Source organism: Ammospiza caudacuta, chromosome Z (genome assembly GCF_027887145.1).
Source record: "Ammospiza caudacuta isolate bAmmCau1 chromosome Z, bAmmCau1.pri, whole genome shotgun sequence".
NCBI lineage: Eukaryota > Metazoa > Chordata > Aves > Passeriformes > Passerellidae > Ammospiza > Ammospiza caudacuta.
Genome location: NC_080632.1, coordinates 11,627,772 through 11,642,736, shown reverse-complemented (window position 1 = coordinate 11,642,736; position 14,965 = coordinate 11,627,772). Strand labels below are relative to the sequence as shown.

Here is a 14,965-nt window from a genome sequence, read left to right as displayed (position 1 = left end):
AGCTAACTAGGACTAAGCCATGTTTTAGTGTTCTCTAGAAATCCTTAGTAAAAGCAGACATGATCTGGGACCTAACAATACAAAACTTCAGGAAAGACTGAGTTTTATTTCCAGTCAAAGGTTAAATACAGGATAAATCTTATAGAAACAATTTTTAAAAACTACTATACTCAGTTTTTGTACTTAAACATTTAATTTTACTTATGTTTAAGAATGAAATGCAGAATCTGTCATTAACATAAAAGTAATGAACATACTGTCATAAAGACAAATATTATGCTGATGGTTCAGTATAACATGTTTTCCACTAAAATGTCCTCTTGGACAAATATCTAGTTCTGAGAGAGGCCAATCTACAACAGCTTGTTGAACCAGATGCTCAACGCCTCAACAATGATAGATGATCAGTGGACATTTCTGTAAGCTCAAGATAAGTACTACAGAAAATGATTATGTTTCATGGTTTGACTTTGTCACAAATAAGCACAGCGCAAAGTTCTCATGCTGTCTGAAAGAAGAATTCGTGACTTCAGCAAACCAGGCGTTAACAACAACACAATTATAAAAAAATACATACCTTGCTGTCCTGAGTATCTGGATGAGGTGGTGAATCAAGGCTTATTACAGCATGTAATATATCATGAGTTAAATTGCTAAGATGTAGCAATGGATTAGCCACCACTGTTTTGGCACTAGCTGTGCAAGCAAATAGGAGAGGTATGGAGTTTTGCTCTGGTGGAGGGCTGGAAGGTATCTGTACTGACTGCTCCTAAAAACAAGCAAGAAACACACACAAAGCAATAGTACATATTCTTTAACGGAACATAATAACTTTTGAAAGAGGGAAAAGTATTCAATAAAACAACAACAAAAAATAAAGTGTAAATATAAAACCCCGTTAAAAACAGATTTAGATTTATTAAAAAACACCTGTAAGCTACAGTAGGAAAATTTCAAAAATATTACAAAACACTTTCAAATAAATCTACAAACCTGAAGCAGAGAAAACAAAACCTAAGCTCCCCCACATACCTGCTGAGATTCCTGCAAGAGCAAAATTAATTCCATTCTGACAGATGCTAAGCCTCCACCGTGTGAGCCATGAAGTATACAGTAACTAAGGAACATTCTGAGGAGAGACTGATACTTCAGAAGCCATTGCCGTCGTTTCTGAAAGTCTTCTTTCTGTAGCATAGCTTTTTCCTGGTCAGCTAAGTCTTCAGTGTTTTCATGTAATGAAGCTTCCTCTGGCATCCCGCTAACTCCTGACTGTGTCTCTTCTACTTCAACACCATAATCACAGGTCTTCTGAAGAGCTACCACTTCTCTCTCAAGCCACTGGTAAAGCTGATACCGCAACTTTCCACCATCGACTTCATAGCCAGTGGATAGCGTACGAAGCTCCACAGTAAGGATTTTCAGGCATGCCCTAAACTTCAGCTGTGCTGAAATGATATCTTCTGATGGACTCAGAATATCTTTGTCATCAACTACACTAAAAGATTCTGTGTAGCTAGAACCTGTTTCATGCAATTTTTCAGTTTTCTTCAGAGGTTTTAGCTCTTTCATTACCAGGGAAGAATCTTCACTTTCCTCATTTTCATCACTGTCTGACTGCAACTGCAGTTGTTCATCTTGGAATAGAGCACTTGGCTGGCTCCAATCAAAGGAAAGAGTGGAACTTGAATGCTTTCCTGATGAGCAATCTGAAGATGAACCTAGACCATTGAATACTGGCTGTGACCAATCAATACTGGAAGCTTGATCTTTTGTTTCAAACTCTTTAACTGGAGATAATGGTGAGAAATCTTTACTAGTATCCACTAAACTAGGGGATTTACAGAATAACTTTGACCTCTTGACAACTTTGGGCATCTTTGATAACACTTCTAAGGCCAACATAGGACAACCAGCTTTTAGATGAGCATGTGCAGTGGTGAAAAACAGCCGTCTTTCACCTAGGTTGATTTTGTCAGCTAGTCCATTTTCTACTGTTAGGCAGATGTGTGTGGAAGATGTGTCAGAAGAGCCAAAATGACGCCTCAGCAAGAGGGGGTGTGTTCTTAGGTAGTTATAGAAGTTAAACACTGCAGGATTGCAACTCGATGAGCCATCCCCTTCATCTGAAAAGATATGGCAGCATGAGGATAAAGTACCACTGCATGAAATAATCAATCTGCAAAGTCCTAAGTTCATCAGAAGGCTTTTAGGTCTTAGTATCAATTCTATTGTCTATTTCACACATCCATTCTACTGTTCACTTCACTGCACCCTCCTCTCCACCTTCATCATTTGAATACCTCAGTGGGAAGGACGTTGCCAAACCTACTAAAAACAAGCAGAGTGGGGCAGTAGGCATGACTTTTTAAATTAAAACAGCTATCATTTCTTTTCCTTGTACTGAGGCCAGTTTTACTGATGTCAAACAAGGCCACTGTCCTGTTAATTTTACATTTCTGAAGTCTCCATGTTCCACGTCTAAATGACAATAAGACAGTATCTTACTTCTTTTATTTAAGGTTGCTTTTAAAAAATTGGAATTTTTTATTTTTTATTTTGTCTACATCTCAAAAGAAATGCAACTTACAATAAAACTAGGAAATCTACAACATTTATACATGATGGTAGCAGTATTACATACAAATAAATGAATTACACAGCAGTGCAACATCTACTCATTTCATTTTCATGTCCACAAGAAAAAAAAAACCTGAAGAGGTATGAGAATCAGCATAGCATGATTCACACAGCTTTCAAAGGTCTCAGGATAGCTGAAATAAACCCTTACACTCTCCTCTATCAGAAGCACAGCTGGTGACAGTTAACAGAGAGAGCTACATAAAAATGCACATTCTAGGTAAGAAAATAAGGTAAGACACCACAAACAAGCCATTAACTGATCACAGAAGAATTAGCAACACTTTAAAGTTATTTTACACAGAAAGATGAGATCAAGATAGAAAAACCAGTTTCACGAATTAGCTATCCAATTCCAGTATTTGAGCCTTTTTTTATCCCCTTCCAATTTCTCTCAGTAGCCAGGACTGAAACCAGCTAACTACCTAAGACTTGAAGCATTTAACGTCAATGAAAACACTACCTTTAGGAAATAATACAATTAATTCTTAGAAGGCCTAGAAAGCCAGCAAGTGAACATAGAAATGAAATGCTCTAGGAGACTCATGTGCTGTTTCAGGCAGCACATGGGCCTCCTAGTACTATTTCAAGTATCAAAACCTTTCTATTGGAACTCTATTATTGTAGTCAGCTGTTATAAAGGCCTAAAAGTTACAAAACACCATGTCTTCCAGAGTCTCCTATATAAGTGGCTAAAAAAAAAAATTGTTTGAGGCTGTGATGGAGTCAAATTAATTTAAGAATTTTTCTCTTCATCTTTAGACTGCTTCTGGAAAAGCAGCTGCATTACTGCAGGGTCATTTCAGTATCTTGATAGTTACATGCTTAAAGGACAAAGTATGCATCCATGGGATACAGGGTAACAATAATACAGTATTCATGTTTGCTATTAAAGTCCACATAGATTGCTACGGCAAGTATTTACTAAAAGTGGTGAGGAACTGCGTGGTACCTGGTTTTGTTCAGATGACACTTCAAGAAACTGTGGCTTAAATGAGCAAATATTTAAAATCAAGTCAACAGGCCAAATATCTATATTCTTACCTCCTTCATCTTCAACAGAATGTTTAATCAAAGTGTCAAGAGCCTTGCTATAATCTTCCAAAATCCAGTATGCCATGCTTCGCAAGAAAGGGTCACAGTGAATGTTCCCTGAGCTCTCTTTTCCAGTAGACACACTTCCCAAAACTCTCTTTTGTAGTACAGATTTGTAAGTACTAGACACTTCAAACTCCGATTCATAAAGCCTTGATATTACAAGAGCCAACTGAATATCATGCAGTTTTTCAAGGCAGACCTAATCAAAAATAAATATGTTCAAATGATCAAACTTTGTCATTTCTCCTCAGTTTAAAATTATTAATAATAGGAAGTGACATAAATTTGCTCAGATTAAAGTAAGTAGGTCTACCAACTCCATAAAAAGTGAGCAGGAATGAAGCAGAATAGGTGTAGCTAAGTATCACACGCAAGACTGGATTTGCATTTCTTCAGTTTAAGTATGGCATGACAACAGATCTTTGAAATCAACCAACTCTATAGATCATTACCAATGTCCACATGCGACCTCTTACCTCTGGATTCTGGTTGTTTTAGCTACAAAGCTTTACAGAACAAATCCTTTATTGTCACAGAGATTAATTTCCTCACAATTACGCAATTCAGACCCAGGAAATAATTTGTGTTTGCCTTGTTATTTTGTATAGGGATTCTAGGAGCTAATCCTCATCTCTGCCAAAACACCACATGTGGAACTTCCTAATGCAAAACTATGCTTGTCTTCCTATAGGACAGGGTAGAAAAATCTGAAAGGATTAACTGTAGGTAGTCCCCTTAGTATTGGAGCAGAGAAATTACCCGTGTCACTTTTCAGTATCAGTAATATGACAGCTAAAAAGGAATTGGAATGTAAAGATGAAGGTTTTGTATTTATCATTTATTTGAGGTGGGAAAGAAGAGAAAAAATTGAAAGCATAAGAAGCTTCAGGGGTCATATTAATGCAAAATGCAAACTGCATTCAAAGTATTTGTACATTTGGGACAATGTAACAGTCTTAAACACTGAAAATTTTCTTACCTCCACTGCATCTTTTAAGTGTCCTGCCAGCAAGAAAAACGCTGCAGAATGTTCAAACCGCTGTTTGCCAAGCAAAGAAAATGCATTCTTTAAGGCTGCTTTACGCCATCTGTCCTCAGTAAAGTTGTTTCCAAAAAACTGTGTCATTTTAGTGTCTTTTTGGGACCTGTGTATCAAACATAATTGATAAAAACATTTTACTCTTTATTAGTTACACTACAGTTCTTAATTTCTGCAGATGTCAGTATAATTTTATACAGATCTACACATCAGGAAATACAGAGTCCCTCACCACACTGAGATTTGAGAAGGGTACTTTAAAAATAGCAGAAACTTCAATAAATACAAAACCTAATGGTATTTTCAAAAACCTGATACAGAAAATCTCTGCTTTTCTTAAGGTGACGTCTTAAGTGACAATGAAAATTAGTTTTCAGAAGGTTTGCAACACTGAATTGCTGTATCAAACTACAGTTAGGAAGACATAAGTCAGTCCCCTGATCTGCAGGTGAAATTTTTAACAACACTTATCTAAAAGATAGACGTGACATTTTACACACTACACTGCTGGTCCTCAAAAGTAAATCAGAATTAAGCAGTAACTGACATTACAGCAGATTTGAGACAAAAACTTGGAGCACCTACCTTCAGAAATAGCAACTAAACTCTTGCAGGAAATATAAGAAGGTTAGAAACTACTCATTCAATGTAATGACTAGTTTAGAAATCCAACCTCAGCTTTCAAGCATAGTATTTGTGCTTCCTTTGGATTACAATCCCATTCAACTTTTTCCCCAAAAATTAAAATAGACAGTGTGAAATTCCATGTAAAAGCTTGAATACCTGTACAATCCCCAGATAACAGCCTTCTTCTTCATTGCAAGGTAAAAAATGGCAGCATCAAGTGGATCATTGTTTCTCTGGAAAGCTGCTTTAGCCACCTGAGAAGACAGTTCAAAAGTAAAAAAACAATCACAATTTAAATTAATCTTAAATGAGATTCTTGGTGCTTCTGGCATCTCATACCCCATAGTGCTCTGAAGTTCTCTTTAATACAGGATCCCTACTGTCACTATGAGTCCAATGTAAGAACGTGTGAAGATACAACAATCTGTTTGATATCACTTACCCCATGCTCTTCCAGTTCAAGAAGCTTTTTTGCAGATCAAATGGGAATCCCTATATCTGAAATCAGTTTCTTACATCACAGCAAAATTAATTTACTAGTTATTATTATTAATTTACTAGTTGCAAGATGGAGTTTTGAAAAACAGGCTGGGACCAATGATTGCTTTTGGAAGGTGGAAAGGAAAAAGGGTAAGTGGCAGCAAGAATAGTCCAAGTGCCATGTAAGATAATCTTAAACTCGGGCCCATACTATCTGGATTTTTTTTAATGCAAGGCAGTAATAATTTTTTAATGCAAGGCAGTTTCATAAAGTAACGATTAATTACTGAAGATTTGAAAGTAAAAGCAGAGACATGCATTTTACCACTTCGTGCTTTGTAGTCAAAGTATCTTGTGCATGTCATTTTCTAGCTCAACGCACTTGGCTTTTCCAAGAGTTTAAAGCAAGTGAATATGAAATTAGGCTTATTAGCACACCTGTGATTATTAAAATATTTAATATAAAAAACTCAACAAAACCTTCAAACGAACAAAAAAAATCACCAAGCCAAAACAAAAAAACATAAGGTTTATCATGTAAAATAATCAATTTGCAACACAGATGAACATATAATATCTAAGTTGTACCCACATCTGATAGGTTGCTAAGAAGAACCTTTTCCCATGACTTGCTTCTCAGTTTTGCTATAAAAAACAACTATATGCTTGTCGTGGTTTGACCGGAAATGGGACATCTGGGATATGTTGTTTTGCTGTGGTCACCAATGGGTGTTCGGATTTTAAGATGAGCACCTGGTTTGACCAGTGGGGCATTGGAACCGCCTCTTGAGACTACAAACCCCAGGAGTTAAAAGCAGGGCTCTCGTCCTTCAGAGCCCTCTTGGGATTTCCGGCGTGAAGGGCTGGGCCTCCCTGCCCCGGCCCAGTTGCTGCTGGGCTGGGGGAGGGGAAAGCCACGTGGCCCATCTGCGGTAGGCCCGGATTCGGTGGAAGGGTGTGGGGGGCATTGAGCGACCTGTTTATCCCCCCCCCTTTTTTGGAGGCGGAGAGAATGCAGCCTGTGCTGGAAGTTTTACCTTGAAACTTGATATCATGTGCCGGCAGCACGGCTGGGAGGAGAAGGGGGGGGCAGCGAGCAGCCCAGCGGCCTGGGAGAGCTTTTAACTCTTGTGGATAGTGAGAACTTCACGGAACATTCCCTTTCCTAGGAAAGGGATAAGGGTGGAAGATGAAGGAAGAAACAGGCCAGTAAGGGGGTCTGGCAGAGAGAAAGAGAGATGTTGAAGGAATGGGGGAAGATGGAGTGGCAACTTTGCTGGACTCTTTTGTTGTAGATCCATGGACTGTTTCCTGGTGATACAGAGGCTGCATTGCAGGGGGAAGCGGAGGCTCGGAGCCAGGAGAGTTTGGTGTTGAGACCCCTCGGCCCCAGGGGGTATAGAAGAAATGGGGGGGACAAAGGTCCCAGAGATGAGAGTGTGCTCTGCTTGGAACGAGACGAGGCATCCTTAAAAAGGCCCACCCTGAAAGCAGGCCTCTGCCCCATCCCATGCCTGGTGCTGAGAGCACCTTGGCATGGAAAGGAGATGTCACGAGATAGCAGGACTCCGGGCCGTGCTAATTGTGACAAGAAGTCCGTGCTACAAGGAAGGACTCCGTCTACTCTTCATAAGCTGAAGATTTGATTTTCTAAAGGGTGATGCCAGACCGTGTGTGGATAATTTTGGGAAATGAATTGTACTGGGATCTGCAGGAGGAGGGGGAAGTCTTTCTGTGTAGTTTTCATTCTCCTTGTGTTTTCTTTTTTTTTGTGTGTGTAGTTTAGTAATTGTGTGTAGTTTAGTTAATAAACTTTTCTTTATGTTTAAGCAGGAGCCTGCTTTGCTTATTCCTGCTCACATCTCACAGCAGATATCAGGTAGAAGGTATACTCATGGGGGCTCTGGTTTTGCCAGGCCTAAACCATAACAATGCTCCATCTGTATCTGGAGCATCCACAATAAGCACTGTACAATATTACCTTTAAGATGAAGTATCTAAGAGCAAAAACTGTACTCCACAATGGAATTTGAAGACTAAAGTACTAAAAAAATTAGTTAAATATAGAGGCTCATATTCATACAGAGCACCTTAGATACAAAAAATTACAGCATGGAACACTCAGAAAAAGTTCATTATCTAACAACTTAAAACTACATAAATAGAAGGTTGTGGGATCTCAGCACCTCAGGACTGATGTGCCGAGTCACCAAGACCACCCTTGGGGGGCTCGGAGGTCCTGGAATGTTGCCAGAAGTGTCTGGTGGCTGGACTTTGATCCTACACAGGAGACGACACCTGTATGAGGATGGGAGGATTTCACTGGGGTAAACGGTGAAGGGATAAGTTAATTAGAGTGTGAAACACAGGGTTTAGGATTTCTGTACAGGGGGGTCTAGAGAAGTAAGATGGAGGAATTGGGGTGTGTCCTGTCCTCCTTCTTCTTCTTCTTGGCTTCCATCTTCTGTGGTGATGCTGGCATTTAGGGATTGGTTATTACTAAAAGTGCACTGGTCAATAAGGGTAAAAGGTATTGGGGAAAATAGGTAAATATTGTATACGTAGTTTTGAGTATAAAGATAAGTGACCGCCCCGGGGGCTCTCAGCGTGCTCATGGCTGACTTGCTGTGCAAACCTCTGTCGGGCCGAGAGAAAATCTTTTAGATAAAAAACTAATAAACACTGAAGACCGAGAAAAAACCTGAAGCCTCTTCTTGTCCTTTGGAGTGCGGGCTGCCCAAGGCCCTCCCGAGCCTTTCCAGGCCATAAAAAACAGCTGAGACAGAGACAAGTGGCGTCCCTGAGGGGCATCCCTGAGTGGCGTCCGCTGCGTGGGCTACTCCCCACCAGACAGGGGGGGGTCAGCCCTGAAGAGCTGAAGAGCTGAAGAGTGAAGAGCCGAGAGGGCAGCTCCGGTCTTGGACGAATTCCCAGGAGAGCACTGATAACTCCTGAGGACAGAAGCCAGAAGAAAGAAAAAAAAAAGCAAAAAAAAAAAAGGGCCAAGAGAGTCTGCAAAAAACAGCAGCCTGCTTGCCAGCCAAGATGAGACAAAGGTGCCTAAAGTGGACTAGTTTGACTTTTCCAAACTTGCCCCCCTTGACCAGCGGTGCTTTATCCAGGCAGCTGATCTCCTCATGGCAGACTTCAAAATGCTGAGCAGCCAGGACATCAAGTGGGCCCTGCATGAGCTCAAGGGGCACTATGCAATCACACGAAAGGCCTTTTCAGATGCTATCAAAAAGTGGCAGGAGCTGTCTCCTGAAACCAGCGGGAAATGAAAAAGGAGGAAAGAAATGAATCCATATTCCTATATAGACTTCAAATTCGAGCAAGGGGATGTGAAGATTGAGAAGCGCATGTTCTTCCTGGAGAACAAGAGAAGGCACTGGAGGAGCTATGACAGGCTGTCCCTTCTCCCCCCAGTGCTGCTGGAGCAGGAGTTCTATGAGCAGAAAGTCAAAGAGATGGCAGAGCATGCAGACTTCCTCCTGGCTCTGCAGATGAACGAGGAGCAGTATCAGAAGGACAGGCAGATGATCGAGTGCCGCTGCCTCTACGGGGAGTTTGCCTTCGAGGAGCTGACTCAGTGTGCAGATGGTCACTTGTTCTGCAAGGAGTGCCTAATTAAATATGCTCAGGAGGCAGTTTTTGGCTCTGGGAAGTCAGAGCTGAGCTGCATGGAAGGCAGCTGCACGTGTTCCTTCCCCACCAGTGAGCTGGAGAAGGTGCTCCCAGAGAACATCCTCTGCAAATACTACGAGCGCAGGGCTGTGGGAGGAGGGTGGCACAAAGCCCTTTCTCCACATCCCTTGGCTGTGCTGCCTGGTACAGGCCCCATCTAGAAAAGAAAATGGTTGGAGTGGAAAAAACCCCTCTTCCCAGGAATGTTGGGCTGGCTTCTAGCAGCCCATTTGTGCTGTCGTTCTCCACATGTTTTGTTCTGGCCTTCATCCTGTTCTGTCCTGCTGGCAACTCTCTGGGTGCATCTCCCCTCCTGTCATTCCCCCCTGTATTGCAGCATCCAGGTGTTTTGTGGGTTTCTTTGTGTTTTTCAGGTGAAATTACCTGTCTCCACCTCACAGCTTCTGCCGAAGCCCCAGTGCAGCACAGGGAGCCCTGGGGTGTGCAGGGGGCACAGGGTGTCAGTGGGATGCTCCTGACAGGGCCTGGCACAGCATTTGGGGACTGCTCTCCCAGGCTGGAGGATTTCCCTGCCTTTTGGAGCTGAGTGCTTTTCCCATTGCCTGTGGGTCAGACATTCCCTGTGGAGCTCTCTGGCTCCTCTGTGCCGTGGCCTCTCCAGCATTAATAACCAACTGTTCTTCCCTTGCTGCTGGAATTTTCTATTTTGAATGGGTTTATTCCTGGCAGGGGTGTGGGGGCTGCAGGAGCTCTGTCACTTGCTGCTCAGCTGGGCTCTGACCAGGTTTAAATCCTGCCTTGCACCACTGATTCCTGCAGCAGACAGGAGCAGGAATCCTGTAGGGCTTGGAGAGGGAGAGCTTTGTCAGCAGCTGCTGAGAAAACACACCCAGGGCAGAGTAGTGCCTTCCCTCGTGCAAAGGGAATCCTGTTTGCCCAGGGACAGAATCCAAGATGGAAAAGGATGGGTCATGAGACACTCAAAGACTTAGGGAAGGCGGCTCAAACTTTTGGGCTGAACTCACAACACTTCAAACAACTACTAAGAGGGACATTCACCATGTATGACCTCACGCCATATGATATTCGAAGTATTGTGGCAATGATTCTCACTGACACACAGAGTCTCGTCTGGGAAAAAAGGTGGAGAAAGTATCTTTCTGAATTGCGGAATAGATATCAAGGTGGGCCAAACGCAAACCTCACAGAAGAGCAGTTAGCAGGGGATCCTCCAGATGACAACCCAGGGGAACAAGCAGTGCGGCTTCCATGAAGAGTGTTAAGCGACATCAAAGAAGCAGCACGAATGGCAATCATGCAGATTACGCCAACAGGAGCTCCAGATGTTCCGTTCTCTTGCATCAGGCAAGGTCCCGCAGAACCATTCATGTCGTTCATCGATCGACTCACGCAAGCCGTGGATCGACAGGTGACGACTGAAGAAGCGAAGAGGCCACTCTTGGAGAGCTTAGCTTTCGGCAATGCCAACCCGGATTGTCAACGGGTCATTAGCGCCACGCCAGGACGGCCATCCTTGGCAGAGATGGTGGAGGCATGCAGCAAGGTGGGGACACCTCAGCATGTCGCATCGATTGTGAAGAACGAATTAAGAGAGGAATGGGAAGAACAGATAAAGGGACACTCAGAAAGGCAATCAGAGGACAAGACATAAAAAAAGATGCTAGAAAAAATACTCCATCAACAGGATGAGAACATCAACAAAGTTCTTGCAACGATGCAGAAAAAGAGCAATCCCCCAGGAGGACAGTGCTACAAATGTGGGGAGTTTGGGCACATGAGAAAGAATTGTCCACGAACACATACACCAACGCCAGCACAGAAAGCGGAAAGGCCAATTTGTGCGTGGTGCGGAAAAGGAAGACACTCTGTGAAAGAATGTTATTCCCAGACAGACGTGGAAGGAAATCCGTTACCGTATCCGGGAAACAGGAAAAGGAGTGTGGCCGTAAATCGCCAGCGCTCAGACACGAGTACTGGCGGTGTCACAAGAGCAGACAGGGCAATCATCAGTGAGTGACAAGCAGATGCCCTCAGCAAAACCCTCAGTCGGTTCCATAGCAACCCAGACCTCCTCCCACCAGGGGCACAGTGTGCACTGGCAGCTTCAAAACTAGTATGCTTTCTAGATGAAAGTCATGCGGAGATACCAACGGGTATCTGCGGGGATTCATACAAAAAACAAGATTTCTTGATAGTTGGGCAAGATAAATGCAGTATCGTTGGACTCATTGTTTATCCAACGGTTGTCTCAGCGGCCAAAAATACAGAATTGACAGTTTTGGCAAGAGCACTTCGTCCACCATTGACTGTACTGGAAAATACTGTGGTTGTGAGAGCTTTCGCATTGCCACCACACGCAGTTGGAGAGGTCATGTCAATCTTCAACGAAGAAGGTTTCCCTATGAAGGAACATGTTGAAGTACACACAACATGGGTGAAGCACATAGGTCAAGATCGACCCACGCTCACGTGCCAATTGACATGTGGGGACAGGACAATAGCGATCAGAGGTATGCTCGACACAGGGGCAGATGTAATGGTGATATCGTACATCTTTTGGCCACGCAGTTGGAGCTTGGTCGCGCCCTTGGGTTCTCTCTCAGGCATAGGGGGAGCATCTCTGTGCCTGCAAAGTGAGAATTCCGTCGTTGTCACGGGACCAGGAGACAAGACGGCGATCATTCGTCCTTTTGTCGTCCAAAAGCCGATCACAGTCTGGGGTCGAGATCTTTTGGCACAATGGGGCGCGAAGATCGAAGTGGATTTTTAATAGGGGTCACTGCAGCACTCACCACATTGAAGTTGACATGGAAAACCAATGATCCATTTTGGGTGGATCAGTGGCCCCTTGAGCAGAAAAAATTGAGTGCTTTGAAAGAACTGGTCCAAGAACAACTGCAGAAGGGACACATCAAGCCAACAGACAGCCCTTGGAACTCTCCAGTGTTTGTCATCAAGAAAAAGCTATCGGGCAAATGGAGGTTGTCACATGATCTCAGGAAGATCAACGAAGTCACAGAAGACATGGGACCACTTCAGTTGGGACTTCCATCTGTCTCAATGATTCCCAGAGAATGGCCGCTTGTGGTCATTGACCTCAAGGATTGCTTTTTCAGTGTTCCACTCCATGCGGATGATGCTCCGAGATTTGCCTTTTCAGTTCTGAGTGTCAACAAGGAAACGCCTCTGCAGCGGTACCATTGGGTCGTTCTTCCACAAGGCCTCAAAAATTCTCCGACAATCTGTCAATGGTACGTGGCACGAGCTTTGGCACCAGCGCGGAAGAAATTTCCGAAGGTGAAGATCATTCATTACATGGATGATTTGCCCATTGCAGCATCAACGCAACAGGAGCTGCAAGAAGCTCATGACTGTGTGATTGGAGAGGTGCAAAAGGCAGGTCTGGAAATCAGCATTTCGAAGATTCAGGAGGTTGCGCCTTGGAAATACCTAGGGTCAAAAATTTCAGAGAAAACAATAAAACCTCAAAAAATGGAGATCAGCACTAAGATCAGCAATTTGCATGATTTACAACAGCTTTTGGGAGAAATCAACTGGATGAGGCCAGTTTTGGGAATCACAAACAGCAACATTCCAGCGTTGCTCGATCTTTTGAGAGGAGACACAGACATTCGATCTCCCAGGACACTCACGCCAGAAGCGAAGAAAGAGTTGGAGAAAGTCACGGACGCGATACAGAAAAGGCAGGCACATTGACTTGTTCCAACATTGCCTTTTCAGTTGGCAGTGCTGGGGAAGAAAACACAGTTCCATGGTTTGATCTTCCAATGGGATGAATCACAAAAGGACTCTTTGATAATCATAGAGTGGATTTTCCTACCACACAGGCCCGCAAAAACAATTCTCACAGATTTAGAGATGGCAGCACAAATCATCATAAAGGCGAGAACAAGGTTGCTGACAAGGGCAGGAAGAGAATTCTCAGTTATCAGATTACCTCTGAAGCGAGACTATTTCGATTGGGCAATGCAACTATCGAAAGACCTATTAATCGCGTTGTTAGCGTTCCCAGGAACTTGCACAGTCCATTTTCCACAACATAGAATACTGCAGTCACAAATATGTTACAGAGCGAAACCAAGAATAAGTGAAGAACCTTTGGACCGGATCACAGTGTTCACAGATGGCTCAGGGAAGACACACAAGTCAGTGATCACGTGGAGAAACTCAGCGACAGGGGATTGGGAATCAGACGTGAGGATGGTTCAGGGCTCTCCACAAATTGTGGAGTTGGCAGCCGTTGTCCGAGCATTTCAGTTGTTCAAACAGCCTCTCAATCTGGTGACAGATTCCGCATATGTTGCGGGTGTGGTCAAGAGATTGGAGGGTTCGTTCTTGAAAGAAGTCAGTAATGAGGTTTTATACTCATATCTGACGAGCTTGAAAACACTGCTAGAAAGCAGGGAAAGAGAATATTTTATCACGCACATTAGAGCGCACACAACACTTCTGGGGTTTTTAGCGGAAAGGAATGCTCGAGTGGACAGGTTGACAATGCCATTTTGCAAACACTGCCGGACATTTTTGAGCAGGCAAGATTAAGTCATGCGTTCTTTCATCAGAATGCACAAGCGCTGATGGAGTCCTTTCGTCTCACAAAGAGTCAGGCGAGGGAGATCATTAGTGCTTGTCCAGACTGTCAGCTTGCGCAGCCATCTTCTTCTACCGGAGCAATCAATCCGCAGGGACTGCAAAGTCTTCAATTGTGGCAAGCTGATGTCACGAAGTATCCATCCTTTGGGAGGTGCAAAAATGTTCATGTTTCTGTAGATACATTCTCAGGTGCAGTCTTTGCTTCAGCACATGCAGGGGAAACAGCAGACCATGCTTGTCGACATTTTCTGCAAGCATTCGCATCATTAGGTGTGCCTCAGGAGATAAAAACAGACAATGGTTCAACGTATACAGGCAGGGTGCTTGACAAATTTCTGAAAAGATGGGGTGTCAAACATACGTGTGGTATTCCACATTCGCCCACAGGTCAGGCAATCATTGAAAGAACACATCACACCCTGAAATCCCTTCTGGACAGACAAAGAAGGGGTGAACCAGAGGCAACACCTCACATGAAATTAAATAAGGCGCTGTATGTGTTGGATTTCTTAAATAGTTCATCCTCAGAACCTAATCCACCAATCGTGAGACATTTTCTAAACAGCACACAGGCAAAGCTAGGGGAAAATCCTTTAGTTTTGATCAGAAACCCAGAGACAGGACAAATAGAGGGTCCTTTCAAACTAATCACTTGTGGCAAGGGTTTCACTTGTGTTTCCACAGATTGAGGTCTGAAGTGGGTGTCAGCGCGACACGTGAAGCCATTCCAAACGCGAGAACAGGAGAACGCTGATCCGAGAAACAAAGAGACGAGTACTCAGACAGAAGTCGAGACTCAGGCTG

At 43.3% G+C, this 14,965-nt stretch overlaps 1 protein-coding gene across 1 annotated transcript in view; it reads right to left on the bottom strand.

Annotated features, from left to right (window-relative positions):
* DMXL1 (Dmx like 1) overlaps positions 1 to 14,965 on the bottom strand; it is an 86,584-nt gene that overhangs the window by 29,787 nt on the left and 41,832 nt on the right. Inside the window, exons 21-25 of the mRNA XM_058824250.1 lie at positions 5,558 to 5,655; positions 4,715 to 4,880; positions 3,682 to 3,934; positions 1,033 to 2,123; positions 578 to 769 (exon numbers count right to left, since the gene is read on the bottom strand). Coding sequence (XP_058680233.1) covers positions 578 to 769; positions 1,033 to 2,123; positions 3,682 to 3,934; positions 4,715 to 4,880; positions 5,558 to 5,655 — 1,800 coding nt within the window. The remainder of the gene's footprint in view (positions 1 to 577; positions 770 to 1,032; positions 2,124 to 3,681; positions 3,935 to 4,714; positions 4,881 to 5,557; positions 5,656 to 14,965) is intronic.